The sequence below is a fragment of the Panonychus citri genome, unplaced genomic scaffold, assembly GCF_014898815.1.
Source record: "Panonychus citri isolate SS breed McGregor unplaced genomic scaffold, ASM1489881v1 Contig00104, whole genome shotgun sequence".
Taxonomy (NCBI): Eukaryota; Metazoa; Arthropoda; class Arachnida; order Trombidiformes; family Tetranychidae; genus Panonychus; species Panonychus citri.
The window spans coordinates 1232383-1259793 of record NW_026515509.1 but is presented as its reverse complement, the minus strand read 5'-3'; the positions used below and the strand labels follow the sequence as shown (position 1 = coordinate 1259793).

Sequence of the window (27411 nt, the reverse complement as noted above, 5' to 3'; positions counted from 1 at the left end):
CAAAAATCGCGCGTCAACTTTAACGACAGAAAAAAAGTTTTCAAACTTTTCGCTAATAGTTTTTTGAACTTTTCGTTTTCACAACTCGTTCTGAAATCATTTTAAAATTTGACCACAACAAATGAAGATAAATTAACCCAACAAATCGCTAAAAAATGAGTCAATCTACAATTTAATTAGATTGTAACTCGACCCTTAGACCCAAATACTTGTATAGACACACAAAGAGCAACAAAAACAAGGAAACAATTAACTGTCTTCAATTTAGTTAATAAACTTACCATTAATGATGATAGTTAATTATGGAGTTTCGATGATATTAAATATTAACAATTCTTGTTTCCTATTAACATCAACAGTCAAGGTCAATGAATTTCCGATACACGAATAATATGAAAAATATTAAGAATAATTAAAAGTTAATTATCAATAAACTGATCACTTGAAGGGATCAATGTGATGATGGCGATTACCTTTTTCCTGGAACTAGCCGACAGGTAAATCAGGTTGACCATGAGAAGAAAATTCTCTAAAGAGAAAAGAAAACCGGTTTAAAGAATAGAAGAAAAAATTGTTTTTCTTTTTTTTTCTATTCCATTGGTTCCCATGTGAGAAGAGCCAAAGGTAACAAATTCTTTCCACTTGTTGATCTAATTTTCAATTCCATTGATTTTCTCTTCTTCTTCTTATTAAATTCTAATTGTCACCAATTAATCAATTGTCTCTCCATCTATTTGACAATTTAACTTTTTAATTGTTCCCTCGTAATCATCATCTCTATCTTTTAATTGTGTTTACCGGTTTTCCTCTTGTTTTTCTTCATGGGTTTGGTTTGTCCTCTTTTTCTGATTGTTTCATCATTTTAAACTTAAATCACTTTCTGTTGGGTTTAATTACAATCGGATTAACGGTTTAATCTCATCTGGATAATCTTTCTACCTAATGGTGTATATTTAAATTCACCTTTGGCTCTTCCAGTTTCTCTTCTAGTGGAAACTAGAAGTTTCCTTGGAAAAATATTGCCTTTGTTTTTATCTCCATTTGATATTGTTATCAATTTTTATATTCTATTGTTTTTTCTCGTTAATTAAGTGCCAATCACTAATTAATCACAACTAATTACCATCAGTATAACCTTTCCACTTTCGTGAGTAATTTGTATTAACCATTTAATCAAATCTAAAGGTGACAACTTTAAATCGCAATCAGTTTGTTCATCTCTCAATATTAATGGTCCAGTGTAAAACAATTGTAATTATTTTCATTGTTAATTGTTGATTTTAAATATTGCTCATAATCAGATTATATTGATTATAGTTTCCCCTTGTTACCAATTGATTAACTAATACAATTGATTTCAAGATATTGTATTACATTAATTTCTGTTACATTGATTATCTAATTTCATTTTTTTTTCTGCCTTTTTTTCAGTTCATATGAACGGTATCGCCCAAACAAAAATAGGCTTCCATTTATATATTAAAGTTGATACAATTAACTGATTATCATCATCACAATTAACGTTGTCATCTACCAGATTATCTGTGTTATTGATTGGAAATTGATTATAATCAAATGGAATCTTTGATTTTTGTCAAGTCAGGGGACGAATGTGTAAGCGAAGCTTCTGTGATTTATTTGCCGGCTCAATAAGAAAGACCATCAATAGTAATTGATTTAATTGTGACATTCACACAAAAAAAGAAAACCTTTTACCTTGAGATTAACCAGAATTCTGATCTCAATCCACTGAGTTTCCATCACCATCGTGACTTTGGATCAAAACATAACAAGAAATATAATTGAGTTGATCGGTGTTTTATTCATTCGATATTCTTAAATATCATCACAGGAATAGAAAGAGACCTTTGTAATCAAATCTATTGTTTCTCCCTCTTTCTCTCTCTCTCTCTCTCTCTCAGGCTCATGTCAATCTAACAAAAGCCAATCAACAATCGTCAACGTATCATCCTAATCACATTAATCATTAATCAACCCACTCTAACTTCAACCATTTTGTTTTTCTTTATCAAAACCCAAACACAATTAGATGACAAACAGATTAACAAATTCTGTAAATTAGATTTTACTTTCTTCTTTCTCCACTAACCACAATTAAACAACAACAACAACAACAACAATTAACCTAATCCACTAATAATCAGAAACTGTTTCCCTTTAATTATCATTTTATATTTTTCACTCTTAATTTGTCTGTGATAATCAATACACACTAAACACTAACACCTTTCATCATCATCAACACTCAAGGATCTGATATATTTAATTGATCTAGTCTTTATTGACGATTAATTGTGAACAAAAAGCAAATCAACCAGTGTTAATTAAATCATTTCAACTGTAATCAATCATCAAGGAGAAAACAAAATGAACCGGTGTTGATAAAAAAAAAAGAGACACAGAGACAAAGAGACATAAAAGTAAAGAGAGTGGAAAAAGTTTCATTGAGGCCAAGCAAAAGTGAAGGAGGAAACAGCACCTTCTCCATATTGAATTCACCGTTTCCACCGTCATCATCACCATCGTCACCGATCATCAATCAATATTATCATCATCTTTATCATCAATTCCAACACCAAGCTCATCATCAACCCTAATCATCTGTTAATAAAAGTGAATCAAGGAGCTTGTGAAAAGGGGAAAAGATGAAACCAGCACGTCGAACGAGTTCTGAAGTCAGTAGACTTCAGAGGAACATAAGTTACGCGGAAAGGCAGCCATTGTTACGAACGTTAGTTAATAATAATAATAATAGTGCCAATAACAATTCCACCGCCAATAATAATCAAAATACTACAAACGCTTTGAGTCGATCCATTGAGAAAGGATTATCCCTTGAGACGAAAATAACAGCCGATCTACTTGTTGTTCCAAAAATAGGTCGTAAAGGTCATTTAAGTGAAAGTTCAGATTCTTGTGATAATGTGACTTTACCTTTAACTCATTCACAAAAATGGATTTTACTTTGTTTATGTTTAGTGGATTTTACCGCTTTCGCGTCAATGTCCATCATTGCACCATTTTTCCCCCTTGAAGCTTCACTTCGTGGTCAATCAACCTACATCGCTGGACTTGTCTTCTCAACCTATTCTCTAACCGTGGTCATTGCTTCCGTCTTTTTTGGACCACTTTCTGCTCACATTGGTCCTAAATTTATGCTCCTTGCAGGTATCGCAATCGCCGGTACGGCAAATATCATCTTCGGCCTTTTAGATTTCATAAACAATGATACAACTTTCATCGCTTTGTGTTTCATCATTCGTATCATTGAAGCTCTTGGTGCAGCCTCTTTTAACACTGCCAGTTTGGTTTATGTATTTGAAGTATTCCCTGATCATGTTGGTTATGCTTTCTCCATGACAGAAACTTTCACCACCCTTGGAACCACCTTAGGACCCGCAATCGGTGGGCTACTCTACTCATGGGGTGGTTATAGTTTACCTTTCTACGTGCTCGGCGTTTTCTCATTCATCACCATTCCCTTGTGTGCATCTAAATTACCAAGAATTAGCAGTAAGTTTAATCAACCATCTCATCAACCGATTAATTTAGTTTCATTTTCAATTTTCCATTCATTTCAAATTGTTCAATTTCTCGTAACTTTATTGATATTTTTGTCATTCCATTCATTTTCTAGTTGAGTAATTGTTTTAATTACTACGTTTCACTTGATTTCATTTCCTTGATTAAGTTCATCATGAGTTTACTTCTAGTTCACTGATCATTAAGATTTGTTTTTTTTAATTCATTCAATTAACATAGTAAATTTATCTCATTTAACCTTGAAAATTTGATCATTAAGTAACTATTAGTTTGTCTTATTTACTTAAATCATGTTGTTAATTGTCAAATCAATCTCATTAAAGGATTTCAACAAGTTTACATTTTCAAATCTCAAGGTTATCATGATAGATTTCAGTTTAATTTAAAAGTTATCATCAAGCTAATACAATTAAGATTTAATCAATTGATCCATTTTTTTGTGTTTATTATAAGAAATTACCTTCACAGCAATTAGTTTAATCAACTTTACTAAGCAATCGGATGTCATGAAAAAGTGAAAATTATCAACTGATTGTAAAGATTTGAAATACGTTTCTATTTAATTGTTGTAGTAGTAATATGATTCATTTAATCAACATAGGAAAATTTTCATCGGAAATGAGGCTAACTGATAATCTAATGGAAAACAATACAAAAACTATCAATGGAAAATGATTATACATATTTTTAGACAATTAATCTAACCTTTACCTGTAAACTCATTTAAATTGTTGACTAATCATTTTACTAATTAACTTTCAGAGGCTCGACGCAATATGACATCAAGTGCGAGCTATTGGCAACTACTGAAAATCCCCAAGATCGCAATGATTTGCTTAATTGTTCTGGTTCTCGCTCAGAGTATGAGCTTCTTGGATCCAACGTTAGAACCTTTTTACCGATCTCTTGGATACGATGTAAACATCGCATCTCTCGCCTTCTTCATCATGTCAGGAACAGTTTGCATTTTTCTTCCTCTATTCAGTAAACTGGTTGAACGAGTTGAGAATGAATTTCTTTGCATGTTCATCGGTCTAACAATTAACGCCGTTGGTCTTATCATACTTGGTCCATCTGATTTCCTGAATATCAATCCCACCCTGGGTTTATCATTAGCATCCATGGTAATCATTGCCCTTGGTTATGCTCTCGCCTTCATCCCAACATTTGAAAATATCCTTTCCATTGCCATGGACCACGGGATGGAGGATAATCTTGCTACTTATGGAACTGTTTCCGGTCTTTGGTCAACCATGTTCGCCTTAGGGTAAATAATCAGCAATAATTAATTTCACTAAATGAACAATTAACTCATTCGAATTGGTTTTTTTTCTTCTCATTCCAAATCATAGGGAAGCAACAGGTCCAATTCTTGGTGGTTCCTTGACTGATGTTGTTACTTTCTCCATGGTCTCATCATTCATGGCGTTATTTTCAATTGTTATGGTGAGTTGATTTTCGAGACAATTTAATTTCATGATTAACTAATCATTCATCTAATTGTCTTTCTCTCTTTGTTTCTTTAGGCAATTGTTGCTGGTATTGCAATGACTGTTCGTTCCAATAGGAAATATTAATCAAGATGATCAGAGATACTAATTAAGTTGTAAATAGTTATATTAACAATTCTAACTCGATAGTGATTCGTTTCAATTACTATCTATTTCTCACATTTTTTTTACAAATTGAATTAATTTATCATTACTATGTTATGATCAATCGTCTAAATTGTTCCAATTGTACAGTTTAAATTGATTATCAATTGTTCATCAATTCCTACTCTCTCTCTCTCTCTCTTTATCGCTCACTCTTTTCTCATTGTGCCTTACCTTTCATTTGTTTTTAAAAGCAAAAATTTTCACTTGCCTTTAATTGCTTTCTGTTAATCAACAATTATCATCATCAAGGGAATCAAACAAGAGTTAATTACAATGATTATACAATAACCATGATAATAAATTGAAAGTTTTAATATTTTTAAAAACTAACTTTCTTTTTTTTCGTATTGTTTTTAAAAATAGCACAATCAGTAAAAAAAAAGTCATTAAGTAATTAAATTGCAAGTAATTAAAAAAAGACTGTATGTAAAAATATCTTAGGTATTAATTGGTTGGGTGAGGATTGGCCTAAATCTGACCATAATTAGTAAAATTAGATCAATCTTGTTTAACATGATTCGATTCATTCTTGGATTCTAAATTATTATCTATGTTGTTATTGTTGTGATTTATACTATTTTGGTTTAGATGATTAGTTGATTTTTTCAATTCGGTGTTAATTTCATTGGTTGATGATGATGTCGGTGTTTCTGTTGTTGGTGATTGTGTTGATTTAGATGAACTTCTTCTATTGGAACGTAATGAAGATGCCAGTAAATTAGACGTTGGTGCTTCGACAATTAAATGTAAAAATCCACCAAGAAGAATACACATCAATAAGGACATAATTCCATAAATGATCTGCGTCAATTAAGAAAATAGATTATTAATTAATAAATACGTACATACATTTACTACTCTTGGGAAATATAAAATTTCTGGGTTTGCATTTGTAGGGTGAGAACATTGAAAGTTATCATCATCAGTTAATTACCTGGTTGTAATTAGTGAAAACTAATGGCTGTCTTTTTGTACCAAGATCATAAAACATGTAGACAAATTGAATCAATACAATCGATAGTGACATGTTAGATATTGGAGTGAAAAATTTCCAGGCGAATAATTTTTTTAACCAAACTGAAAAAAAAACAAATCAAATGATATAATTATTAATATGTAAGTTCATCAAGGTTGATTATAATTAGTGACTCAGACAATATGCTTGTAATTGACATGAAAATCTGATTGTTTCAAAATTATCTTCTTTTTCATATGTATATGCGTAGGTAACTAAATCCCCTTTGATATTAATTGATTGTTAATTATGAAACAATGTTAATTTAGGTTGATTTTTGTAATGATAATTTGAATCATTTTGCAAAACATCTTGATCTCGAAGTGTCCAACTAGATTGATATGTAACGCAGGTTATGGTTTCAGTTTCATCATCTGAGTTAGTGTTACATTATTGTTTCTAATGTCAATCAAATCATATTGTTTTTTTTCAATAACTGTAAAAATGATGACGTTGATTAAAAATATCACCTCCTGAATTGAATGAGAAAGCATAAGTTGCCCAAGCAAAACCAACAACGACCAGAATCCTATGGAAACCAATGAACATAAGCTCTCCGAATCGAGTAACGTTTGGATCAAATTTGATTAAGTATGTAAAGTATAAAGTTGATAAACCCATGGATACACTGACAATCCATCCGATGGTAAAAAAATTCTGTAAATAACAAATAAAAAAGTACAATTAAACTACAGGGGGAAAAAATAGAAAACTTTCGATTGCTATAATAAGAACAATCAATACCAACGATTATTTCATATGTAAACGTTAGTCAAATTTATGTAAATCGTTGCTATTGAATTGAATGTTTAAATTACTTTTATATTTGGTTTCTTTTTGATTGCAACAGCATATCCAGAAAGCACTCCCATAATGTAGCTTTGAATATGTAAATGAAACGGAAAGTAAAGATCAGATATTCCATTGATTGTTGTGCTGTATGTGAAAATGAAAAATAAACGAAAAGTTTTATGATTCAATGATTACAAGATTGACCGATATTGAACATACATTGTCACTGATCTCATATCTATAAGCGGTTTCAAGTCCCGACGAGTGGCATCGTACATCATGTAAAGTGCAGAACCAACGATATAAGTGAAACATGTAAACAGTCCGAGTTTAGGTTTACGATGAAGTAAAATAATCGGCAGGTAGCTAACAGCATATAATTGAAAATCTGAGCTCAAATACCAAGTAGCGGGTAAACACTGAAAAAGTAGAGAAAAATAAAATATGAGATATCGATAAAAATTATATCGAAAATTGATGAGGAAAAAAAACTGACCATATCAAATATGTGCTGATAATTGTTGATGAAAAGTAAATTTCGCCACCAATGTTTAGCACAGTTATCAGTTTGTTTGGCGGCCAATTCACGGAAAAACGGACCAGACCCAAGTCGAGGCCAAATAAATATCAAAAATATCGATGCGATTAATGTTGGTGTTGTTCTGGTAACGAAAATAAAAAATTTGGACAACAATTAGAATTGTAAATGTTAATATTTTAGTATTTGATGGTTTTGATGAATCAATTGATTGTGATCAATGAAATGAAGAGTGAAAAAAAATGACCAGAGTCAATGAAAGGTCACCATTTTCAGTAAATAACCAAGAATGAATGAAATCCTTGAAAATTTTCAAGACTCATATTGAGATGATTATTACATTATTATTATTTCTGCCTGGTATGATTATATTGTTTACTCAAGGTTTAGAAAAATAATAATCAATAATTAATAGTGATTATTATTATTTCAATTGGAAAGACATCTCGGCAGTAGATGAGAAATCAAGTAAAGAGAGAGAAAAAAATGTTCATTAAAGTTTTTGATTTGACGTCAATTAAATAATATCGAATCTGTTGTTTAGTATTAACAATTAGATGGACTGAGGTCAAGTTAATTGTTGTGGCTAACATAATGTTGTAAACAAGATATAAAAAAAACTTGTTTGTACAGTTATCAATTTGATAACATAATTATGTTCAACAATTTAATCTGATATGATCGATAATCATCACAATCAAGATCATTCTCTTTGATTTCATTGACAATTTATACAGAAAATCAGATGATAATTATTCTGATTATGTGAATTTTAAGTTTTGGTGAAAATAAGGAAAAATAAAGCCAATCAATCCAACAATTCTTACAAATAAATGAGAGGATTTTTCTTGTAAGGATGAGGAAAAACTGCTAACAGGTAATTTGCAGGTAATGAGATAATATTAAGAAACGAACTAGAAATATTTTTTAAAAGATGAGGAAAATTTTGGATCATCAAAACAACAAAGGATGTTAATTACTTAGAATTTGTTTTCAGTGTTTCGCTATGAGGTGAAAATTACAATTAGTAAATCAAGACTTGTTGGTTAAATAATCGTTTGTTATGAGATAAGTGTTTAAAGTTAATCGAGACGAAAGTGATAAACTTCAATCATATTGACCTGACAAGAATCAATGTTGACCATGAAAATTATCACCATTACTTTTTTTCAACTAAATTAACTGACCAGAAATGAGCTAATTCAAAGTTTATTAACATTGAATTCAGTAATCATAGTTAGTCTATTCACATGATTAAGTAAATATACTTGAAAAAGTTGTAAATATAAAAAGTAATAGCAATAGTATTTTAAGATTTGATCATTGACTTTTTGATTATTTCCGTTGAGTTGATTAGTCTTTAAGTTTGTTTTGGTCAAATTAATAATGAAATCATACCGTAAGTAGCGGACAACCATGTATTGGATGAAAGATAAACGACCTCGAGTTTTATCCAGAACTTGATAACAAGTGTACATGGTAAGGACTCCACTGGAATGACATGTAATAATAAAAGAAAAAAAAAATTAAGTTTCAAGAGAGACAAAAATCCATAACCAGTAGAGAAAATAATATCTGTACATCGTTCGGTATGATACTCAATCGGTTTGTCAACTCACCCAACGAAGATGATAATCTCAATGAAAAGAAGACAATTTGATGATAACTCCCGTAAAATTGCACTGTTTGAAATGTTGTAAGAAAAAATTCCCACTGGATGCGAAAAAAAAAGATTAAGTGAATAATTAAAATGATAAATTAAAATCTCGGTCATAATGATTACTTACTGTACATTGGTGGAATCAGAGTTCCCATGATGTACCAAATATGGCCGAAAATTGAAAGGACAAGGTAATAAACTTTTCCTCCATTGATGAAATTCAAAGCCAATTTATCGGAATCATTGGTCTCTTTCACTAGACGATTAAGATTTCTAATAGCAGAGAAATGCTTTAACCAACCTTGATCGAAAATCGTTCCAAGAATCGTTAAGCCAATAAGGATTCCAATAACAGTACTGAGGTGACAGATGAGAAAAAAAGATGTACCCGTTATTATTGTTTGTTTACATGATAATAATTGTTATGATGGTTCATTATGTTCATTATCAAGGTAAACTGAACTTTCTGTCAAGTTCATCATGTTAACGTAAGTTTTGATTGTTTTTCTGTTGGTCAAAAAGCATCATGAGTAATATTTCCTTCTTCCTTTATAATATTTTGTTTCCTAAAAAAAATCAATCAATAATAATAGAGTATCAATGATCGTGCTTACAAGGCAATCTTTTCAATTGTCGAAAAAGGTTCCTGGTAAGTTTCTTTGGTATCACAGAAAGGCCCCAATTCGATGGTGAGACCAGTTTGATGAGTATCTGTTAGTAAAAGAGAGAGAGAGAGAGAAATGTCCAATTATTGGATAATCATCAGAAATTATCGATAAATTGTGTAAAAATAATAATAACCATTGACCATCAAAGAGTAAAGAAATTATTTTGATTTTCTAACTTGATATTCAATAGGTTTAATTGAAGGTAAATTGTAGTTAAAGTGACATTGAGATAATTACGATATCGGAATGTTGGTATAATCAGTTAACTGTAATGTAATTAATAAATTGTATAGTCATTCAACTTGATCTTTATGATTTCAGCTTATTCAAACGAACGGGGGATTATTGAATGGGTTGTATTCGATCATTGTGATTAGATTCTAATTATTTTTTTTAACTGTAAGAATTAAGAAGACAGGGGGAAGAGATTCGGGTAATGGAGGAAAATGATCTCTTTTGTGGGAACTTTTGATGGATTCAGATCAAATGTCGATAAAATTATCTATTCAATGGATCAGTTTCTCTTTGTGAAACAAAGAAATTTACTTTGAATTGAATGTTCAACTGATTACGATTTCCTCTAAATTGTTAGAGGGCAATTAACTCATAATTTAATATGATTGACAGAATGGAGAAACGTGCTCCATGTAATTTTTTTCTCAGAAATTAAGATGAGAATATATTTTTAAACTCACATTTGTTGATTGTTTCCGATAATTGTTTTGGTTGACATGTTGATGGTAAACAAATTCCAATCTGAGGTAAACTAAGTTTCAATTGCTCAAACGAATTAGATAGAAATTCAATTAATGTCCCATTCAGCTTAGCTGATGACACTTCATCATCCACAATGGTTGGTAAATTTAATTTAGCAAGACAGTATTGACCAGTAAAAGAAGAATCCAATTTTGAATCTCCATGAACGGAAAGGGAAAGACACTCATCATAATTTCCTAAATCGATGACATAATAATTTAATAAGCCACCATTTCCACGACCAGAAGCATCAAGAACTAAATATAAAAGAACATGAAAACAGAGAGAAAGAGAAAAGAAAAAGAAAATTAACAAAATGATTCATAATGTTAAATAGAAAAGGTCAAGTTAAGCAATGACACTAAAAGAAAATGAGAGGGAAAATGGATTAAGACAAAGGAGAGATTAAGAGAAAATGTTACTTACACTTAACCGCCCAAAGAGCATTGATTTCAAGCCCTTTTTTCAATTTAACCAAACTGGAGACACAAGATGATTCCAGATCATTATGGTTTATAAATAGATCTAAATAGTTAACAATCAGCTGAGTATGTGGATAATAAAGTGTATTAAGATATTGTAATAAACTATTGTGGGTAAGATTAGACGATGAAGAAGGTGATGATAAAAAAGATGGAGGTGAGATTAGAGTTGAGGTTGATGATGATGTCGGTGTCGATGAAGAGACAGTTGAGAATAAGAAAATTGTAATTAAACACCAAGGAAAATGAGTTAACATGATAAACGAATTAACTGATTAAACCGATTAAGTAGAAGAGAAAAAAATTATTCTTAATTGTGATTAACTGTTAAGTGAACAAAAGTAAATGATTTAAATAAGTGAAAGAGAATTAACTTTTTCCTTCTCTATTTTCATCTTCTCTCTCTCTCTCTCCTTTTATTCTATTCTCTTTTCTCTGTCTACTTTTCTGTCTATTTTTCTCTTACTCAATTTCTCTTCTTCTTCTCACTTTCTATTGAATCAATTCACTTTTGTTCCTGGTCTGAGTTAAGTGAAATTTGTTATTCTTTTTTATTGATTAACTGTTTTAATTACAATTTCTTTTTATTCTTAGTAATTAATCTTTGATCATCTTCTTATCCAATTAATTTTTTTGTTAATTTAATCAATTGTCTTCTCTGTGAATCTTGAAAGTGTTCAAAAGGTGAGTTGATTTTTCCTTTCGTTTTTCATTTCCATTTGTGTGTCTACTCAATTCATCTATTAATTTGATTGTTTCTTTTTAATTTTTCTTATGATTACTGATTAATTTATTAACATTTCATGTCTTTATTGATTTCACCAATTAATGAGAGCTTCCATTTTTGGTCTTTTATGGTTCTCAATGTTTGTGAGATTTTCTTTTGGGGGTGTAATGTGACATTTCCTAATTTTACTCAGCATTTTTATCGTTCTACTTATCTGATGCACTTAAATCCATAAATTTCAGGGTTACACTCTTATTATATTGTGAACATTGTTCCAATTTGATGTATCGATACTTGAATATTATCAACCTTTCCAATTGTCATAACTTAATTCTCTATCTTATCTTCATTATCCATCTTCAAGATAATCTCAGTTTACCAATGACTAAACATCATTGTAAGTGTAAAGTAGAAAGAGAGAGAGAGAGAGAGAGAGAGAGAGAGAGAGAGAGAGAAGGAAAGAAAAAAGAAAGCCAGTTCTCTTCTTGTCAGCTTATTCTCTACTCAATTTTCACCGGTTCTTCTTGTAAACATCCTGATTTATATTGTTCTTATTGTTATTCTCATCTTAATCTATTAATTACCCAACTGACCACCAATTATATCACCTCATTCGGTTACATCACTAGTCCTTAGATACAATTTGACCAATAAGTGTTTCCAAGAGAACCAAAAATCCTCAGTCTTTGTTTTCTCTCTCCAATGATTTCTTGTGATTCCTCTTCTTTCATCCAATGGTTTCTTAAATCAAAAGATAATCTGTCAATTCTTTTTCCAATATAAAAGACATCCTTTCATTGTGATTTATTGTTTCATACAATTTCCATTGCCAGCTCATCTGTTCTGTCTGTGTGTTCATACTGTGTATGTTTCTCTCTCCCTCGTTGTTGCCAAGCATAATTAAGACTAACCAGAAAACCTAAAAATTAATCATGTTATCCTTTATGGTCAGACAATCAAGTCATCTCATCAAATCATCAAATGTTCACAGTTCATCAATCTATTATAATTGTGAGTCTTTTTGTTTTTTGTAAACAACCATTTCAAACACCCAACATAAAAACAACTCACTCCCTATCAGCTGTTGACTGATCAAATTACAGGGTCTCAGTTGTTATTTTGATGTTGATTCTACTCATGAACTATCTTTTAATTCAGATGATCATTTAGTTCTATTATTTATTACCCTGCTCTCTGTCTCTCTCTCTCTCTCTCTCTCATCTCCCTCTCACCCAAATGATGAGATTATTATACTGGTAAAACAAGTTTAACTAATAATTTTATATCTCTCAGTTGAATATCAACCTGATTCTAAGCCGGTTTAATCACTAATCATCCATCAACTGTTACCACTCGTCATAACCTTCATTTAGGGTCATCCCCATTGTGGTGCTATCCCTTGTTTGCTCAGTTTTGCTCATATTAAACACCAACCTTGGTAACAGAAAACATCTTCATCTCTATTAGAACAAATCTCTCATTTTATCATCACTTACGAAATCAAAAGAAATTATTTTCTTCTCGATTTATATTAATACAATTATTTTGTCTTTTTGTTCAACTCTATCAATTTAGCAATACGAAAAATGTCATTCGAAAAAATCAAGTGTGGACCCATCGTGGAAATGAAAGGCGATGAGATGACCCGTATCATTTGGGAATTAATCAAGGAGAAACTAATCTTTCCCTTCGTTGAACCTGAGCTTCATGTTTACGATCTTGGAATCGAAGAGCGAGATCGAACCGATGATCAAGTTACCATTGATTGTGCTGCTGCCATGTTAAAGTATAATGTTGGTGTTAAATGTGCCACAATTACTCCCGATGAGGCTCGAGTTGAAGAGTTTAAGCTTAAGAAAATGTGGCTCTCACCAAATGGTACAATTCGTAACATTTTAGGTGGAACCGTTTTCCGTGAACCAATTATCTGTAAAAATGTTCCCCGACTTGTCCCTGGATGGATCAAGCCAATTATCATTGGACGTCATGCTTACGGTGACCAATATAAAGCAACCGATTTCGTTGTACCGAGTTGTGGTAAATTAGAGATTAAATTCACCCCCACCGATGGCGGAGAAACCATTGAGAGAACCATTTTCGAGTTTAAAGATGGCGGAGGAGTTTCTCTCTCAATGTACAATACTGATAAAAGTATTAATGATTTCGCTCGATCCTCTTTCGTTTACGCTCTCCAACGTGGAATGCCTTTGTACCTAAGTACTAAGAACACCATTTTGAAACGTTACGACGGAAGATTCAAAGATATTTTCCAAGAAATTTACGAAAAAGAGTTCAGAAGTCAATATGAAGCTGCAGGTAAATATCATCTTTGTTTTTAATATAATCCAATATAATGTTGATCGAATGTGATGTTGATTATTTATTTTATCAATTTGTACCTGGAAGTGTAAATAGTTTAGTCTGTTAGGGAAAAATTAACGTCTATTACAATTAATTTCATTATGATGATCTGATCTTTATCGTGATTACTTCCTTGAATTTTTTTGTTCACTAGTAGAATCTTAGTAAAAGGAAAAATGATCATAAAGCCGGAAATTATCATGAAATTACCAATAGGATGATCATTTTCATTATAATTGTGGTTTGTTTTTTTCTAATTAATTTTTAACCAATAAAATTTTTTTGCTTCCTTTTCCTCTCCTCTCAGGTATCTGGTATGAACATCGTTTGATTGACGATATGGTTGCGCAAGCAATGAAATCGGATGGTGGATTTGTTTGGGCTTGTAAAAACTACGATGGAGATGTTCAATCTGATTCAGTCGCTCAAGGCTATGGATCCCTTGGTATGATGACCTCAGTCCTTATCTGTCCCGATGGTAAGACCGTTGAAGCTGAAGCGGCTCACGGAACAGTAACTCGTCATTATCGACAACATCAACAAGGAAAGGAAACCTCAACCAATCCTATTGCTTCAATTTTCGCTTGGACTCGAGGTTTTGCTCATCGAGCAAAATTGGACAATAATGATCGACTCGCTAAGTTTGCTGATACTTTGGAACAAGTTTGCGTCGAAACAATTGAAGCTGGACACATGACTAAAGATTTGGCCATAAGTATTAAAGGAATGGCAAATGTTACATCAGCTGATTACTTGAACACTTTTGCATTTATGGATAAATTGGGTGAAAACATGAGAGTCAAACTTAATTGTTGACCGAAAACAATTAACATCCAAAACTGTAGACCAACAGTAATTGCAAAACTTTAAACACAGAAATTTCTAGCTAATCATATTTATCTAAATACAATTTTTGGATTTAACTTTAATCCATCATAATCAATCTATCCCTTGACTCTGGTAAAATAAAATTGATTGTTGATCGATCAATTTTGCAATTTAATCAATAATCAATTCCTTTTTCCTCTCCTTTGACACAAACACTTTCCAATATGTTTCTCCTTTTTATTTGGAAAACTTTGTATTTTCACTTGGTTTAGATGCGATCATTAATAATAAATTTATATTTAATTTTATTATTCAATCGATTCTACCGAACAATTAATTGAGAATAATTTCCAGTTTAAAACGTTCAAAACAAACAATTAACTGAAATTAGAAGAAAAATAAATTCGAAAGGAAAAACATCAATTAAATGTTAGATTTTTAATGATCAAGATCATTTAATTATCTACAAATTATGAATTAACATATAGAAGAAGATTAAATGATTAATTCCAATAAAAAAAATTGATTGTTGCAATAGAAAAGAAAATCAATTGATAATTTTCAAAATAAGAGCCTTTAGACTGTAATAATCATTTGCTCGATCTGATTGTTGGCATGTTATTATATTAATTGCACTCGATAATCAAGAGCATCTTAATTAATCGGTGTACTTATTTGTACTCATAAAAACCTTTACCAGACTTTTTACCAATTCTTCCGGAATCAACCATTTCTTTCAACAATTTGGATGGTTTAATCAAATCAGGATCTCTCTTGATCCAAGCATCGTTAATCAATTGGACTGTATCAAGGCCGACATAGTCCATTAATTCAAAGGGGCCCATCGGGTAACCGGCACCCAATTTCATGGCTGTGTCGATATCACGAACTGAGGCATCGCCTCTTTCCAATAATTGTAGCGCTTCCGCCATGTAAGGTAATAGAAGCCGATTAACAATGAATCCTGGTGTATCTTTACATTTAACCGAAACCTTGCCGATCTGTTTAACATAATCAACAAGTGAATCAAATGTTGAATCACTGGTTGTGTCCAGTTTAATTACTTCAACCAATTTCATCAAAGGAACAGGATTAAAAAAGTGGAGACCAGCGAAACGAGATTGATTGGTAACATTGACACCGATCTCTTTACATGAAAGAGATGAAGTGTTTGTGGCCAGGATAACATTGGGACAATCTTTAAATGTATCATCAAGTATCTTGAATAATTGTTGTTTAAGTTCAATTATCTCGGGAACAGCTTCAATTACCAATAAATTATCAGTAGATTTTGGTTCAAGTGATGTTGAAAATGTTATCCTATCCATGATTTCAGCAACATTGATTGAACCATTTTTCACTTTAGCCTTTTCCAAATTGGCCTTGATTCGGGCAGCAGCTTTGTCCAATGCAGTTTGATTAACGTCTTGGATGACGATTGATTTAAAATTAGGTCCACTTTGAGCCGAGGCTTGAGCGATACCAGAGCCCATTAAACCACAGCCAATGATGAGCATATTATCAATTTTCATTCCGTTTAATTGTCTACCAGTACTCAAGTACCGGCTCGATTGTAGGTAGAGCGGCGAGGAAGATGAAAAGAACAATTTAGTGAACATAATTGACTAATTATCTAAGCAAGAAAAATGGAAATTAAGCAACACAATTAAGAAATTAGATCAACAAGTGACAAGAAAAACTGAAAGAAAAAAAAATAGAAAATGAGTTGACATTATTACCTAAGGTGTCGCCACTTGTACATTGGAAAATCAGATTAGAATTGTTGATCAGCTAAATTGTTGTTTCTTTTCTTAATTGTTACAATAGAACTGATTTGAATTTCGTATTCAATTAATCAACTCGAGCATCTTCATCATTAAATACAATCGAAATATCGAAATCTTTTCGAAGTTGTTACCTCGGTAATTAGCGATTTTCTTACCTGTTAATCGATTCTTACATTTATCGATAAATTCACTGAGTAAATATTTGGAAATTTTCAATTTGATTGTGAGACGATCTTGATTAGTTATTTGGGCGTTAATCTAAGTGCATCTTTATTAATTGTTCCAAGTTGATAGTCGACAATCAATAGTAAACAATGAAAATGATTATTTTGTAAGAGAGAAAGTAAGTGAGTGAGTGAGAAGAAAATCATATTAAACCAATGAGAGATTCTTGATTGTTGGCATTTGATTTTAATTCTCCTAATTGTCAACTTGATTGTTTTTATTATCAAAGAAAATGTTACAATTTTCAGTTAATTGTTTACTCTTTTTAATCGTCACCATTTTTCTGACTGAAAATTCTGTTAATTGTTCATCTGACCAAAAAGGACTCTTGTTGACACCTCTAATTAAAGCGGGTCGAGTCCACGAAGCTCGTGCAAGGTCAAGGGTTTATCTTCCGAACGCCCCACCGGTGGAAAGTTATTCTGGTTATCTAACTGTTAACGAGGAAAATGGGTCAAATCTTTTCTTCTGGTTTTTCCCATCAAAGGTAAGAATTAATTAATTGCCTTCGAACGGTCAAAGATAATTTTCTATTCTTATTGTGTATCAATTAGAATGTTTCTGCTCCGGTCGGTCTTTGGTTACAAGGTGGACCTGGTGCTGCATCGACTTATGCCCTTTTCAACGAAAATGGACCTTTCAAGGTACAATCGAACTTGACTTTAACCCTTCGAGAATATCCTTGGACCGATCTATTTGCCTACCTTTACATTGACCAGCCCGCTGGAACGGGTTTCTCTTACACCGAAAAGGAGGCCGGTTACGTTAAGAACCAAGTCGAGGTGGGTCGTGACCTTTACCAAGCTTTGTTACAATTTTATACCCTCTTCCCTGAATGGAGACCCAACGACTTTTATGTAACCGGTGAATCTTATGCTGGTAAATATGTTCCCGCAATCGGTTACAAATTACACCAAGAGAGAGAATCGTCTGGAATTAATTTCAAAGGTGTCGCCATTGGAAATGGCCTTGTTTCGGGTGCTCTTATGTTCCGTTATTCTGAAATTCTTTACCAAGTAGGTCTATTTGATTATCGACAACGCGATCAAGGTTTAGCAATCGAAGCAGCAATTCGTAAGGCAGCCGATGAGGAACGATGGAAAGACTGTTTCTACCTTTCAGATCAATTATTGGCCGGTGATCGAACCCCGTCTCTGTTTACCAATGTAACCGGAATTACCAACTATTTCAACTCTCTGTTAACAGTTAATCCCGTTGATACAACTTATTCCGATAAATATTTGGCCATTGATGCCGTTAGGGAAGCTCTTCATGTCGGTAATCGTACCGTTGACCCTGGAGATCAAGTTTACAATCATTTGTTGGATGATTTTTGCCAATCGGTTTCTCCGTGGGTCGAAACTCTTGCCGATGCAGGTTACGAGGTTCTACTTTACTCTGGTGCCCTTGACATCGTTGTTGGGGCCACTTGTACCGAAACTTTACTCCAAACCCTCCGTTGGAATGGTGCTCAGGGCTTTAATCAAGCTGAACGGAAAATTTGGCGACTCGAAGGTGAACCAATTGAAGTTCAAGGTTTTATCACTTCTTATCAAAATTTCCACTATGTTGTAGTTCGTAACGCAGGTCATATGGTTCCTCACGATCAGCCCAAAGCCGCTTTCGAGATGATCAACAAATTTGTCAACCGAAAACTTTAAGTAACAATCTCGACAAATCAACTAATCCAGATACTCTAATCTCAAGTGTAATTAGTGTTGTTAATCATTAGCAATCTTTTAATTTCTCAACGGGATTTATTTTACTATCTTTTCCTGATTCTTTTAATTGTTAACTAAACAATCCTAATTGTTTTATTTTCTTATCATCAACAAGATTAAATCTCTTGACAATTAACTCAAAGTTGCTGTTTAATGATTGATTAACAAAGAAAATTAACTAACAATAACTCTTTGTTGTGTTTCTACTGATTATAATACAATTTGGTAGCAATTAAGTAATTAATCTAAATCATAATAATGAAACAATTATTGAGATCTCAGGTTAGAAAGGATTTTTGTTTATATTTCTTTTAATTGTGTTGATTAAAACACAAAATGGTTGACAAAATTTTCGTATTAAAGTTGAAAAATTGTTCGATACATTAAATTAACTATTACAATAGGAATATGATTTGATTGGAAAACAATTAACCAATTGTTGTACAAAATAGAAACGATCTGATGATCGTTAAAATATATTTTTCAGCTTAATCATCAACGTTAATTAGATAATAAGACACAAATAATTTAAGACGGTGGGTAAAGTTGATTGATTTGATGAACGAAAAGATTAACAGGAATTGTAATTGTTGGCAGTTGATTATGGCCAAATTAATTGCGATATAATTGGAGTAATCAAGGCCATAGAAATTGATGATAATAAATTAACAGTGTGATTGTTAAAAACAGGAGATCCACTAATCCATTGGACATTTTTACCCGGTGTTTCAACGATAGTCCCGGTGCTTTTATTTAGACCCGAAAATTGTAGCGTAGCGCCAATAAGGGAATCGACAATTGATCCAAATAGACCAGCGATCAACCCACTAGCGATAATTGGCCATTGAGGTGGACTAATCGAGAGAGTCGATTGGTCCACTGAGAGTATAACAAAGAGGTAGTAAATTAATCCAACCACAAGACCGCCAAAGGCTGAAAGGATGAGGCCGATTAAAGTGACCCCTCCATTGGTGCCTTTAGGAACCTGTCGTCCTGTGGTTATTAGTCTTGGATTACTTGAACCAAGGGCAAGGCCCAATTCCGATGCCCAAGTATCGCCATTACAACAAGCTATACTTCCCATGACCCCCAAGGCAAACCAGGAAGAGTAGTAATTGTTTACTAAATTAATCGGTATCTCGGCGGCAAAACCTTGATGATATATGAAAATAATAGCAAATAAAGAGGCCACTCCACCGTTACAAATGACCTGAATCCAATTACGGCAACTTGATTTCTCGTAATCCGATTCAATTTTACGCTTTAAATTACTCTTGTATTTAGTTGCACGAGATGAGGTGAAAAAAAATGTCAACATACAGGCCATAAAACACATATTGCTGATGGTCAGGATAAAACCAACAATCAAGGCTACAAGAAAGGATGAGAATATGAAAAATAATTAGTAAATTGAATTATTGTCAGCCATTAATTGGAAAATATAAATACAAAGGAAAATAAAACGAGAATAATAAAATCAAAACAATCAGAAAAAGGTAAACAAAATCTATTAAAGAGACAACAATCTGACTAAGAGACCTGAAGAGCCTTTGATTGTTAACAATATTCTTGAAAAATGAGACAGTTGATTGTTGGTTAATTACTTACCAGTAATTGCTCCGGTCCAGTTTAAATTTTTCTTCCGATAACCATGGATAACAACTAGAATTGGGATAACAAATGAGATTATCCATCGGATAAAAGTGGGTGAACTTGAGGATAACATTTCTCCGATAATTTCAGCTCAATTTTCGGACTTTTTTCGAAATTTAAAACCCAAAACTTAGCTTGAGAAGATTTAAAAAGAAAATTAAATAATTAAATCATTTAAACTTTAGATTCTCTAATGTTTTTGTTTTTGTTTTTGTTGTTGTGGCTAAAAATACAGAAAACAACTCGTTTTAAGATCAGCTGATTATTTCCACGAAAAATTAAGTGTAAACACAGAAAGTAAACATTTGATATTCATTCAAGATTTGCAATGTTAAGAAAAATAAAAACAAAAACAATCATCATCTTTTGTAAGTTAAACTAATTAAATCAATTCCAAGTTTGGTAAATCACAAAAATGAATTTCCATCATAAGATTAATGTGGAAACGGAATCGATAGTGAACAACCGAACCACTAGGTGTCACTCGGTCGACTTTGATAAGAATAAAAGAAAATTAATTTTGAATTAATAGATTGACCATTTTAGGACCAAAGTGACCACATTTTAAAGTGACAAACACAAACACAATCACTAAAACTAAAATTCTAAATACACCAATGTGAAAAGACTTTCCATAAAATGTATTAATCGTAACCTCGAATGTGATCACCGAGGACGAAACAAAAGTTTCGGTCAAAATTTTGTTCTTAAACAATGAACGCAAAGGTGACCTCGATCGCTGAAGCCTTTTATCATTGAATGTCAACCTAACGGCATAATGTTTTTTCTGTTATTACAAATTTATCAATAAATTGATTCAATTGATTCGATGCAATTAAGTTAATAATAAAACTAAATCAACACGCAAATGAAACGATTTGGATAGCAAAATAATGTTTTGCGTCATTGATAAATTAGAATTAAAATTTTCGAACTTGAAATAATACTTATTAACTAATTTAATTTGCGTAAAATTGTTGTTGGAAATAATTTAATTTAATTGTGGATTAAGTTTATGAGTGCTTGTTATAAGTGAACTGGCCAGCTCTTAGGTGACCTGGTCCAGATTTTTTGGTACATTTTGGATATTGATTGAGTTGAACCTTAGCCGGAACAGGGTGAACATTGTTACGAGCTTGACCAGTATTCTTTGGTCGTTTTCCTAATTGAGGACCAAGACAGGCCTTCTCATGAGCGGCAAGTCTATGCGGGAAAAAGGTTCGACTACACTTTGGGCAGGGTGTAAGCTGCGATTTAAAGTGTTCCCACCCTGCAGGATCACATCCCGTTATCGATGAAAACGACGCTCGATGATCACTTCCTCCACCGCCGTGAGTTGAGGCCATTGGAATCCGCTGATTTGGAGGTAGAACTGAATTATCATGTTTCCATTTCTGAACAAAAAAAATGCAACAAAAAAACAGAAATAGTATCACTTAATTGTTCAGAATAATCCTAATCAGACTAAGCTCATAATTAATTGATCAACCATCAAATCAATTGTAATGATTATATCATCTTTTTATTATCAATTGATTATCTATCCCATTGACCTAATTTTATTTTGTTAACTGACCACTAATTGGCCATAGGATCATTTCAGACATTAGATTATAATTTGTACGTCTATTAAATATGATTTAATGTCTAATGTTAAAACAAAAGTAACAATCAAAATTAATGGTTACTATTGATTAAGATCATTGATTGTTTCCTTCATTGTTTGTATTAAGCTAATAGTTGACAGTTAAAACATGAATTGGTTAATCAAACAATCAGTAGATAATGATTACTTTTTTTCACCTTAGTAAATATCAAGTATCAATAATTGTTATTATTGTTACATAAAAGTAACTGTGAATTAAGTTAATTTACCGATGAGAAATCAATTGTTAAGCTACAATTAGAATCAAAATCAATCAGATATAGAAATTGGAAAATCGTTAATTGTTAATGTTAATCATGGTAGTGATTAGAATCACTAAATAACAATTCAATGTCAACATTTAGAATTTTGTATAAAATCAATTGGAAACAATTAAAATTGGAGCCAATAAGTTTACTAGATTAACTTTAATTGTTATACATTGAAAAGCTTCAATTCCAAATGACAAGTATCAATTGTAACCTTAATCGTTTTCTGTTTTTCTAAATAATATCATTATAATTGTGATTAATATTAATATGATTTCTAACAATCAAGATAATAATAGAAAATAGTTTTTCATAGAATCGCCTGTTGCAATCAAGGTTAATACATTGATCTAATAACAATCAAACATTAAGGTAATAATAATCAATAATTTAGATTATATTTTCATGGTTGATAGGTTAATAGGGTGAAAACAATAAGAGTATCATCACAATTAACGATTAATACATCATTTCCATGTTACAATTAACGATCAAGGTCAAAGAAATGGACAAGGTTTCAAATTGTCTTGACCATTGATTAGTTTTCATCCAATAAATGAATTGATTGTTGACATTTTTCAATTGATATTTTCAATTAGGGAACAATTAACTTACCTCGAAACATTCAATCTCATGGATTTCGATGTCATCAGTTGGAAAGTCTTGACGACAAAGGTAACATTTCATTTGAAGAGATGAATAGTTACCCTGGTCAGTTGGTTCGATTAGGTCAAGATCTTTCAAGCGGTTACTCTTATTTCGTCCATTTTCATCATCTTTATCATCCTCATCTTCTTTAGGATGTTGATCGAAATCAGAGGAAGTTGATTCATGTTTACCATCGTTTTCAAGAATCACTTGATTACTGTTGTTATTGTTTATGTCCGATTTGGAGGATGTTCTTGGTGAAGACTTGACCGATGGCGATTTTGAACATTTGTCTATCGTTTGTTTCTGGATTAAACTCTTATCCTTTGTGGGTGATATATTGACACGAGAGTTGTTATGAGAGTGATGGAGATGATGATGTGATGATGATTTTCCATGATGACTGTGAAGTCTTTCGGGTGCTGATGACCAATCACACGAATTACAAACTTTCTTAATGGTTTCAGATCGACATGTTGATGCCGTTGATGGTGTTACAAGAGGAGGAGGAGGTTGTGGTGGATAAACTTTACCACCTCCAGACCATCCAGAGACACTACGATTAGATCCTTTGTTGATGTTTCGATGATTAGTAATTCGTTTTGATGTTTCAATTTGAGTTGTACCATTTTCAGGAATACTTTTAATCGAACCAGAATTGATTAACTTTCGACACAAACACGAACTCACATTGGCACTAATATTATCTTCATCTTCAACTTCAATTGTTTTCTCATTGATTACAGGATGTATTATATTGGGTGTTGGTCTTTCTAGTTTTTTGGTTCTCGGTCGATCACTTGACCGACGTTGAACATTAGTCGTTGAATTCATGATTTGATGATCAGTTTGAAATGAATAAACAGAATTAGAGTCAACAGAATCAACCTTCAATTCTGAATCGATATAAGTTCCAACCAGTTCGAGTAAACAACCAATCAGATGAGCACCAGTTTCACTTGTCGCTACTAATGTGTTACAGGTCGAACAGCGCCAATGAAGATTATCTCGTAATCGATGAGGTGGGATTTCCTTAATCCGCTGATGAGATGATGAAGATCTTGATGAGAGAGCGGAAGAGTTTAACAATCTAGTCGATTCATCTGAACGGTGGGACAATTTATCTAAATTATTAGACGATTGTGTTTTAGTATTATTATTATTATTACCAATATGTGGATAATTACGAGGCATTCAAGGCATAAATGACAATTAACAGTTACAATTATTGAAGAGATCTAATTATTTAAAAGAAAAGAAAATCAAATAAACATGATAATCAAAGAAAAGGTTAAAGATAATTACTTTCCTTGGAATCTATTGATTAACTTTTCACTCGATTCCATAGATTTTAACATTAATGATTGATTAGAACACTGAACAAAAAAATAACAAAGAAAATGAATTAAGTGAATTAAGTGGTGACAATTAGAGAAACACAATTAAAATGAATGAGAAGAGAACAGAAAAATAAGAGAGAAATAAGAAACAAATACTTTGATTGTTTTCGATTTTAGTTAACAACTATTATTGGAAGGAAAAAACTCCAATATCATGGAATCAATTTAAGAATAAATTGTCGATTAGGTAAACAATTAACACTTAGAATGAAGAAATTATCAGAAGAGAGATAATCTCAGGTAAGAATGATAACCTTTTCTCTTCCATTCATGTAAATGTTATGGTGAACTTTTTTTTTCGATTCTATTCCTTTTGATTATCTTCTCTCATTGGAGCCAAAGAATTTAATTGATGACAATGAGAGATGATTATCGATCGAAATTCAGGTGAGTGTCTGAAGGTTTGTGAGCATAGAAAATATATTATTATTATTATCGTAATCATGGTAACTATTGATACAATTTTTGTTTTGATCTCTCACTTAAATACTATTAATCCTCATTCAGAATAATAAGATGGAGAAGAAAACAAAAAGATACACCTTGATATACTTTTCTCTCTTTCCATTCCTTTGGATTTTTCTTACTCTAACCAATAATCTATCATTGATTTGATTGGTACGATTAAATAACAATCAATTAAATCCTAAGAACGTTTTACATTTGTATCAAATATTCATTCTCATATTGAAATTTAAATCCTAAATTTAGCAAGAAAAATATGTTATCCGTAACACCCTTTAGCTGAATTTGTTAATTAGGCTGCAAAAAACCGTCTTAATAAGAAAGCATCTTGACTTATTGTTCCCAGAACTTAATCAATTGCTAATCTGCGAAATTCATTGAAAACAAATTGTGAAAAAATCTATTGGGTTGACTGAATCAAATTGGAATCGTCGAAACCTTTTGGTAGCCTGGTGAAAGTTACTGAAAAAATCTCTATTATTGTAGGAATCATGTTGATCATTTTACTTATTTTCGTTTGAAGATAATCTAAACAAAAATCTATTATTAATTTGATTTTGAATAGAATGATAATCAAATAATGAGAAAAATTTCAATTATAAAGAGTAAACACTTTCTATTAGTTACCAAATTGAATTGAACGTTAATTCTTATATTCTTAATTTATAAATAATCATTTCGAATGTCATATTATAACTTTCAGATCATTTTTGTGAGTAATTTTCATTCATTAAAAAAACGAAAAAAATCAACACGTTGATTGATGAAATCTAAACAATCTTGAAGTGATTGTGATCAATCAAATAACAATTATTTTGCGAAAATTGCTTGAGTAAATACTTAATTTGTGGCCTTTTTTCTTCCGAATTCGAAAAAGTTCGAACATTATGATTCTTGATCAATCTTAACCTGTCACAGTTAAGGAGAATAGACTGAGTAGAGTCTTTATATTGAACCGATTTCGATTTATTCGTTCAATTTAAAATCTTGTTCAACTATAGTTGAGTGATCGAAAAGAATAACGAAAAGTTTACTTGAACATCGAAGGATGGATTCGAAATTGAAAGCACTCAATCCATCGAGTATCGTAACAAGATCTCTGTTGAAAGGTAAAAGATCTCAACTTATCAGTTCTTTGATCATTTCCATCGCTTATTTGGGCAATGGTATATTCAATGTCATCATGGGATCTTCAAAAAATGGTAAAGATTTCGGTAAAAAGTATCGATTCATATCTGGTTTATATAATATTTTTCTTTCGGCTACAATTTCGTACCAAACATGGAACCGTCATACTTATGTAAAGTTTATTGAAGAAAATCAAAAAATTCTATCGACCAACTTTTCAAAATCTCGCCAGATTCTTGAAGAGATCCGTTACTATCCACGAATTATAATCTATATCATGATGTGTTCGTCAAGTATCATCGCACTCGGATTGTTCCCTTACTACACATATAATATCTTGTACGAAGAAAGTCCAATTTACTATATCATGATCCTCATATTCACCGCTATGAATGCGCTTAGTTGGGTTCTCACCAAGCAAATGATCATTGAAAGTTGTCTCTTTTTGAGAGGGTCTTTCGTGCTAATAAGTTATCTAATATCCGATGTAAAACAAGACTCGAAAGCTGAGAGACGCATCAAATTGATTCGTCATGTATATGAAATGGCCGCACAAACTACTCACAAATTGGACGTATTTTTTTCTGTAACGATATTTGGTGGTTATCTTTATATTCTGATCAATAGTTTCAGTTTCTTCGTTGAACTCGCACACAGAACTGAAATGTTCATCGTTTACTCAGCCCAGTTTATAGACATAATCATAAGTACCGCTCATGTTACGTATCATTTAGTTTCAATCAATCACTTTGCAAAGAAATGTTATGATCAAGTATACGAATTATCATTTAAAATAACATCACCTGAGGCTCATAATGAGGCAAGTTAATGATCTTTTAAATCAATTGATCGGACAATCAATTCTTTTTTACTCAATTGTAGATCAACTTGTTCCTAGAACGAGCTGGACGCGCTAACATTGGCCTGTCTTTCGTCAAGATATATCTTATAACTCCGAGTTTCGTTACGATGATGGGCTCCATCTTATTGTCCATGGCACTTGCAGCACCCGGTTTAGTGGCCGAAGGCTAGGAAATCCAATCGTTCGTCTTATTTGATTCATAGTATCGTTTCAATATGAACCAACCATTGGTTTGCTTGGAAAGATAATGAATTCATTAATATTCATAGAAATGATCATGATAATCTAATCATCATTACAATTTTGAGTGAGATCAAATTTCAAGGCAGAATTGGTCCTCTTCCTTGTCTAACTAATTAACTGAGTTTAATTGTGATCGGAGTTACTATTTATCAGCTAATATTTCAATCAATGTAATCAAATTAAAGTCAATTTACTGAGCCATCATCTTTGATGATTCGAATTTGTTTTTCGTTTGAAAATCTTTTCATTCAAATGATTTAACCTTGAAAAATTGTTGTAACAATCAATTAGAGTCATTAAAAAACACTTAATTGAT

The 27411-nt window shown here is 31.9% G+C and overlaps 8 protein-coding genes across 15 annotated transcripts; 4 read left to right on the top strand and 4 right to left on the bottom strand.

Annotated features, from left to right (window-relative positions):
- The first annotated feature begins 608 nt into the window (after nucleotides 1-608).
- LOC128388889 (MFS-type transporter SLC18B1-like) lies at nucleotides 609-5552 on the top strand. Of its 2 annotated transcripts, XM_053348352.1 has the most exons (6): nucleotides 609-1147; nucleotides 1432-1614; nucleotides 1923-3534; nucleotides 4327-4831; nucleotides 4917-5010; nucleotides 5091-5552. In XM_053348352.1, the coding sequence occupies exons 3-6, from the start codon at nucleotides 2667-2669 to the stop codon at nucleotides 5139-5141; spliced, it is 1518 nt and encodes a 505-aa protein (XP_053204327.1). In that variant the 5' UTR covers nucleotides 609-1147; nucleotides 1432-1614; nucleotides 1923-2666; the 3' UTR covers nucleotides 5142-5552. The 2 variants fall into 2 exon arrangements, with proteins under 2 accessions (XP_053204327.1, XP_053204326.1); XM_053348351.1 differs by having other exon boundaries at nucleotides 609-1251; nucleotides 1432-3534.
- LOC128388884 (nose resistant to fluoxetine protein 6-like) lies at nucleotides 5514-11516 on the bottom strand. The gene is made up of 12 exons (XM_053348343.1): nucleotides 11078-11516; nucleotides 10591-10908; nucleotides 9842-9938; nucleotides 9355-9584; nucleotides 9187-9280; nucleotides 8966-9058; nucleotides 7526-7691; nucleotides 7249-7448; nucleotides 7056-7173; nucleotides 6708-6894; nucleotides 6157-6299; nucleotides 5514-6023 (listed from the first exon to the last, which is right to left on the bottom strand). The coding sequence occupies exons 1-12, from the start codon at nucleotides 11388-11390 to the stop codon at nucleotides 5721-5723; spliced, it is 2262 nt and encodes a 753-aa protein (XP_053204318.1). The 5' UTR covers nucleotides 11391-11516; the 3' UTR covers nucleotides 5514-5720.
- A 119-nt stretch (nucleotides 11517-11635) lies between these two features.
- Nucleotides 11636-15365, top strand: LOC128388891 (isocitrate dehydrogenase [NADP] cytoplasmic-like). Of its 3 annotated transcripts, none has more exons than XM_053348356.1 (3): nucleotides 11636-11817; nucleotides 13436-14176; nucleotides 14529-15365. In XM_053348356.1, exons 2-3 carry the CDS (start codon nucleotides 13447-13449, stop codon nucleotides 15035-15037), a joined length of 1239 nt encoding a protein of 412 aa, XP_053204331.1. In that variant the 5' UTR covers nucleotides 11636-11817; nucleotides 13436-13446; the 3' UTR covers nucleotides 15038-15365. The 3 variants fall into 3 exon arrangements, with proteins under 3 accessions (XP_053204331.1, XP_053204330.1, XP_053204332.1); XM_053348355.1 differs by lacking the exon at nucleotides 11636-11817 and adding an exon at nucleotides 12334-12871; XM_053348357.1 differs by lacking the exon at nucleotides 11636-11817 and adding an exon at nucleotides 13109-13298.
- Nucleotides 15366-15452: 87 nt separating this feature from the next.
- On the bottom strand, nucleotides 15453-16768 carry LOC128388895 (probable 3-hydroxyacyl-CoA dehydrogenase B0272.3). The gene has a single exon (XM_053348362.1). The coding sequence runs from the start codon at nucleotides 16666-16668 to the stop codon at nucleotides 15721-15723; it is 948 nt and encodes a 315-aa protein (XP_053204337.1). The 5' UTR covers nucleotides 16669-16768; the 3' UTR covers nucleotides 15453-15720.
- Nucleotides 16769-16992: 224 nt separating this feature from the next.
- Nucleotides 16993-18918, top strand: LOC128388890 (probable serine carboxypeptidase CPVL). The gene is made up of 2 exons (XM_053348353.1): nucleotides 16993-17548; nucleotides 17616-18918. The coding sequence occupies exons 1-2, from the start codon at nucleotides 17294-17296 to the stop codon at nucleotides 18720-18722; spliced, it is 1362 nt and encodes a 453-aa protein (XP_053204328.1). The 5' UTR covers nucleotides 16993-17293; the 3' UTR covers nucleotides 18723-18918.
- A 142-nt stretch (nucleotides 18919-19060) lies between these two features.
- On the bottom strand, nucleotides 19061-20850 carry LOC128388897 (transmembrane protein 19-like). The gene is made up of 2 exons (XM_053348363.1): nucleotides 20391-20850; nucleotides 19061-20153 (listed from the first exon to the last, which is right to left on the bottom strand). Exons 1-2 carry the CDS (start codon nucleotides 20506-20508, stop codon nucleotides 19384-19386), a joined length of 888 nt encoding a protein of 295 aa, XP_053204338.1. The 5' UTR covers nucleotides 20509-20850; the 3' UTR covers nucleotides 19061-19383.
- Nucleotides 20851-21409: 559 nt separating this feature from the next.
- LOC128388886 (probable serine/threonine-protein kinase DDB_G0278845) lies at nucleotides 21410-26891 on the bottom strand. 5 transcript variants are annotated; one of them, XM_053348349.1, is made up of 5 exons: nucleotides 26794-26891; nucleotides 24303-24373; nucleotides 24167-24235; nucleotides 22965-24100; nucleotides 21410-21829 (listed from the first exon to the last, which is right to left on the bottom strand). In XM_053348349.1, the coding sequence occupies exons 3-5, from the start codon at nucleotides 24189-24191 to the stop codon at nucleotides 21449-21451; spliced, it is 1542 nt and encodes a 513-aa protein (XP_053204324.1). In that variant the 5' UTR covers nucleotides 24192-24235; nucleotides 24303-24373; nucleotides 26794-26891; the 3' UTR covers nucleotides 21410-21448. The 5 variants fall into 5 exon arrangements, with proteins under 5 accessions (XP_053204324.1, XP_053204323.1, XP_053204322.1 ...); XM_053348348.1 differs by having other exon boundaries at nucleotides 24167-24237; nucleotides 24309-24373; XM_053348347.1 differs by having other exon boundaries at nucleotides 22965-24121; nucleotides 24185-24237; nucleotides 24309-24373; nucleotides 26794-26890.
- On the top strand, nucleotides 24385-27296 carry LOC128388894 (uncharacterized). The gene is made up of 2 exons (XM_053348361.1): nucleotides 24385-26810; nucleotides 26873-27296. The coding sequence occupies exons 1-2, from the start codon at nucleotides 25911-25913 to the stop codon at nucleotides 27020-27022; spliced, it is 1050 nt and encodes a 349-aa protein (XP_053204336.1). The 5' UTR covers nucleotides 24385-25910; the 3' UTR covers nucleotides 27023-27296.
- Nucleotides 27297-27411: the final 115 nt, after the last annotated feature.

Bases quoted from the DNA above. Each gene is read 5' to 3' on its own strand.
- LOC128388890 (XM_053348353.1), top strand. From the start codon at position 17,294: ATGTTACAATTTTCAGTTAATTGTTTACTCTTTTTAATCGTCACCATT. The intron at 17,549-17,615 runs GTAAGAATTAAT...TGTATCAATTAG, and splicing joins TCTGGTTTTTCCCATCAAAG to AATGTTTCTGCTCCGGTCGG.
- LOC128388886 (XM_053348345.1), bottom strand. From the start codon at position 24,191: ATGCCTCGTAATTATCCACATATTGGTAATAATAATAATAATACTAAA. The intron at 21,830-22,964 runs GTAAGTTAATTG...TTTTTTGTTCAG, and splicing joins ATGAGATTGAATGTTTCGAG to AAATGGAAACATGATAATTC.
- LOC128388894 (XM_053348361.1), top strand. From the start codon at position 25,911: ATGGATTCGAAATTGAAAGCACTCAATCCATCGAGTATCGTAACAAGA. The intron at 26,811-26,872 runs GCAAGTTAATGA...ACTCAATTGTAG, and splicing joins CACCTGAGGCTCATAATGAG to ATCAACTTGTTCCTAGAACG.
- LOC128388889 (XM_053348352.1), top strand. From the start codon at position 2,667: ATGAAACCAGCACGTCGAACGAGTTCTGAAGTCAGTAGACTTCAGAGG. The intron at 3,535-4,326 runs GTAAGTTTAATC...ATTAACTTTCAG, and splicing joins TAAATTACCAAGAATTAGCA to AGGCTCGACGCAATATGACA. The intron at 4,832-4,916 runs GTAAATAATCAG...TCCAAATCATAG, and splicing joins TCAACCATGTTCGCCTTAGG to GGAAGCAACAGGTCCAATTC.
- LOC128388884 (XM_053348343.1), bottom strand. From the start codon at position 11,390: ATGTTAACTCATTTTCCTTGGTGTTTAATTACAATTTTCTTATTCTCA. The intron at 9,585-9,841 runs GTAAGCACGATC...CTGTCACCTCAG, and splicing joins ACAATTGAAAAGATTGCCTT to TACTGTTATTGGAATCCTTA. The intron at 9,281-9,354 runs GTAAGTAATCAT...TTTCGCATCCAG, and splicing joins TCTGATTCCACCAATGTACA to TGGGAATTTTTTCTTACAAC.
- LOC128388897 (XM_053348363.1), bottom strand. From the start codon at position 20,508: ATGTTATCCTCAAGTTCACCCACTTTTATCCGATGGATAATCTCATTT. The intron at 20,154-20,390 runs GTAAGTAATTAA...CCTTTCTTGTAG, and splicing joins CTGGACCGGAGCAATTACTG to CCTTGATTGTTGGTTTTATC.
- LOC128388891 (XM_053348355.1), top strand. From the start codon at position 12,793: ATGTTATCCTTTATGGTCAGACAATCAAGTCATCTCATCAAATCATCA. The intron at 12,872-13,435 runs GTGAGTCTTTTT...CTATCAATTTAG, and splicing joins TTCATCAATCTATTATAATT to CAATACGAAAAATGTCATTC. The intron at 14,177-14,528 runs GTAAATATCATC...CTCTCCTCTCAG, and splicing joins AAGTCAATATGAAGCTGCAG to GTATCTGGTATGAACATCGT.
- LOC128388895 (XM_053348362.1), bottom strand. From the start codon at position 16,668: ATGTTCACTAAATTGTTCTTTTCATCTTCCTCGCCGCTCTACCTACAA.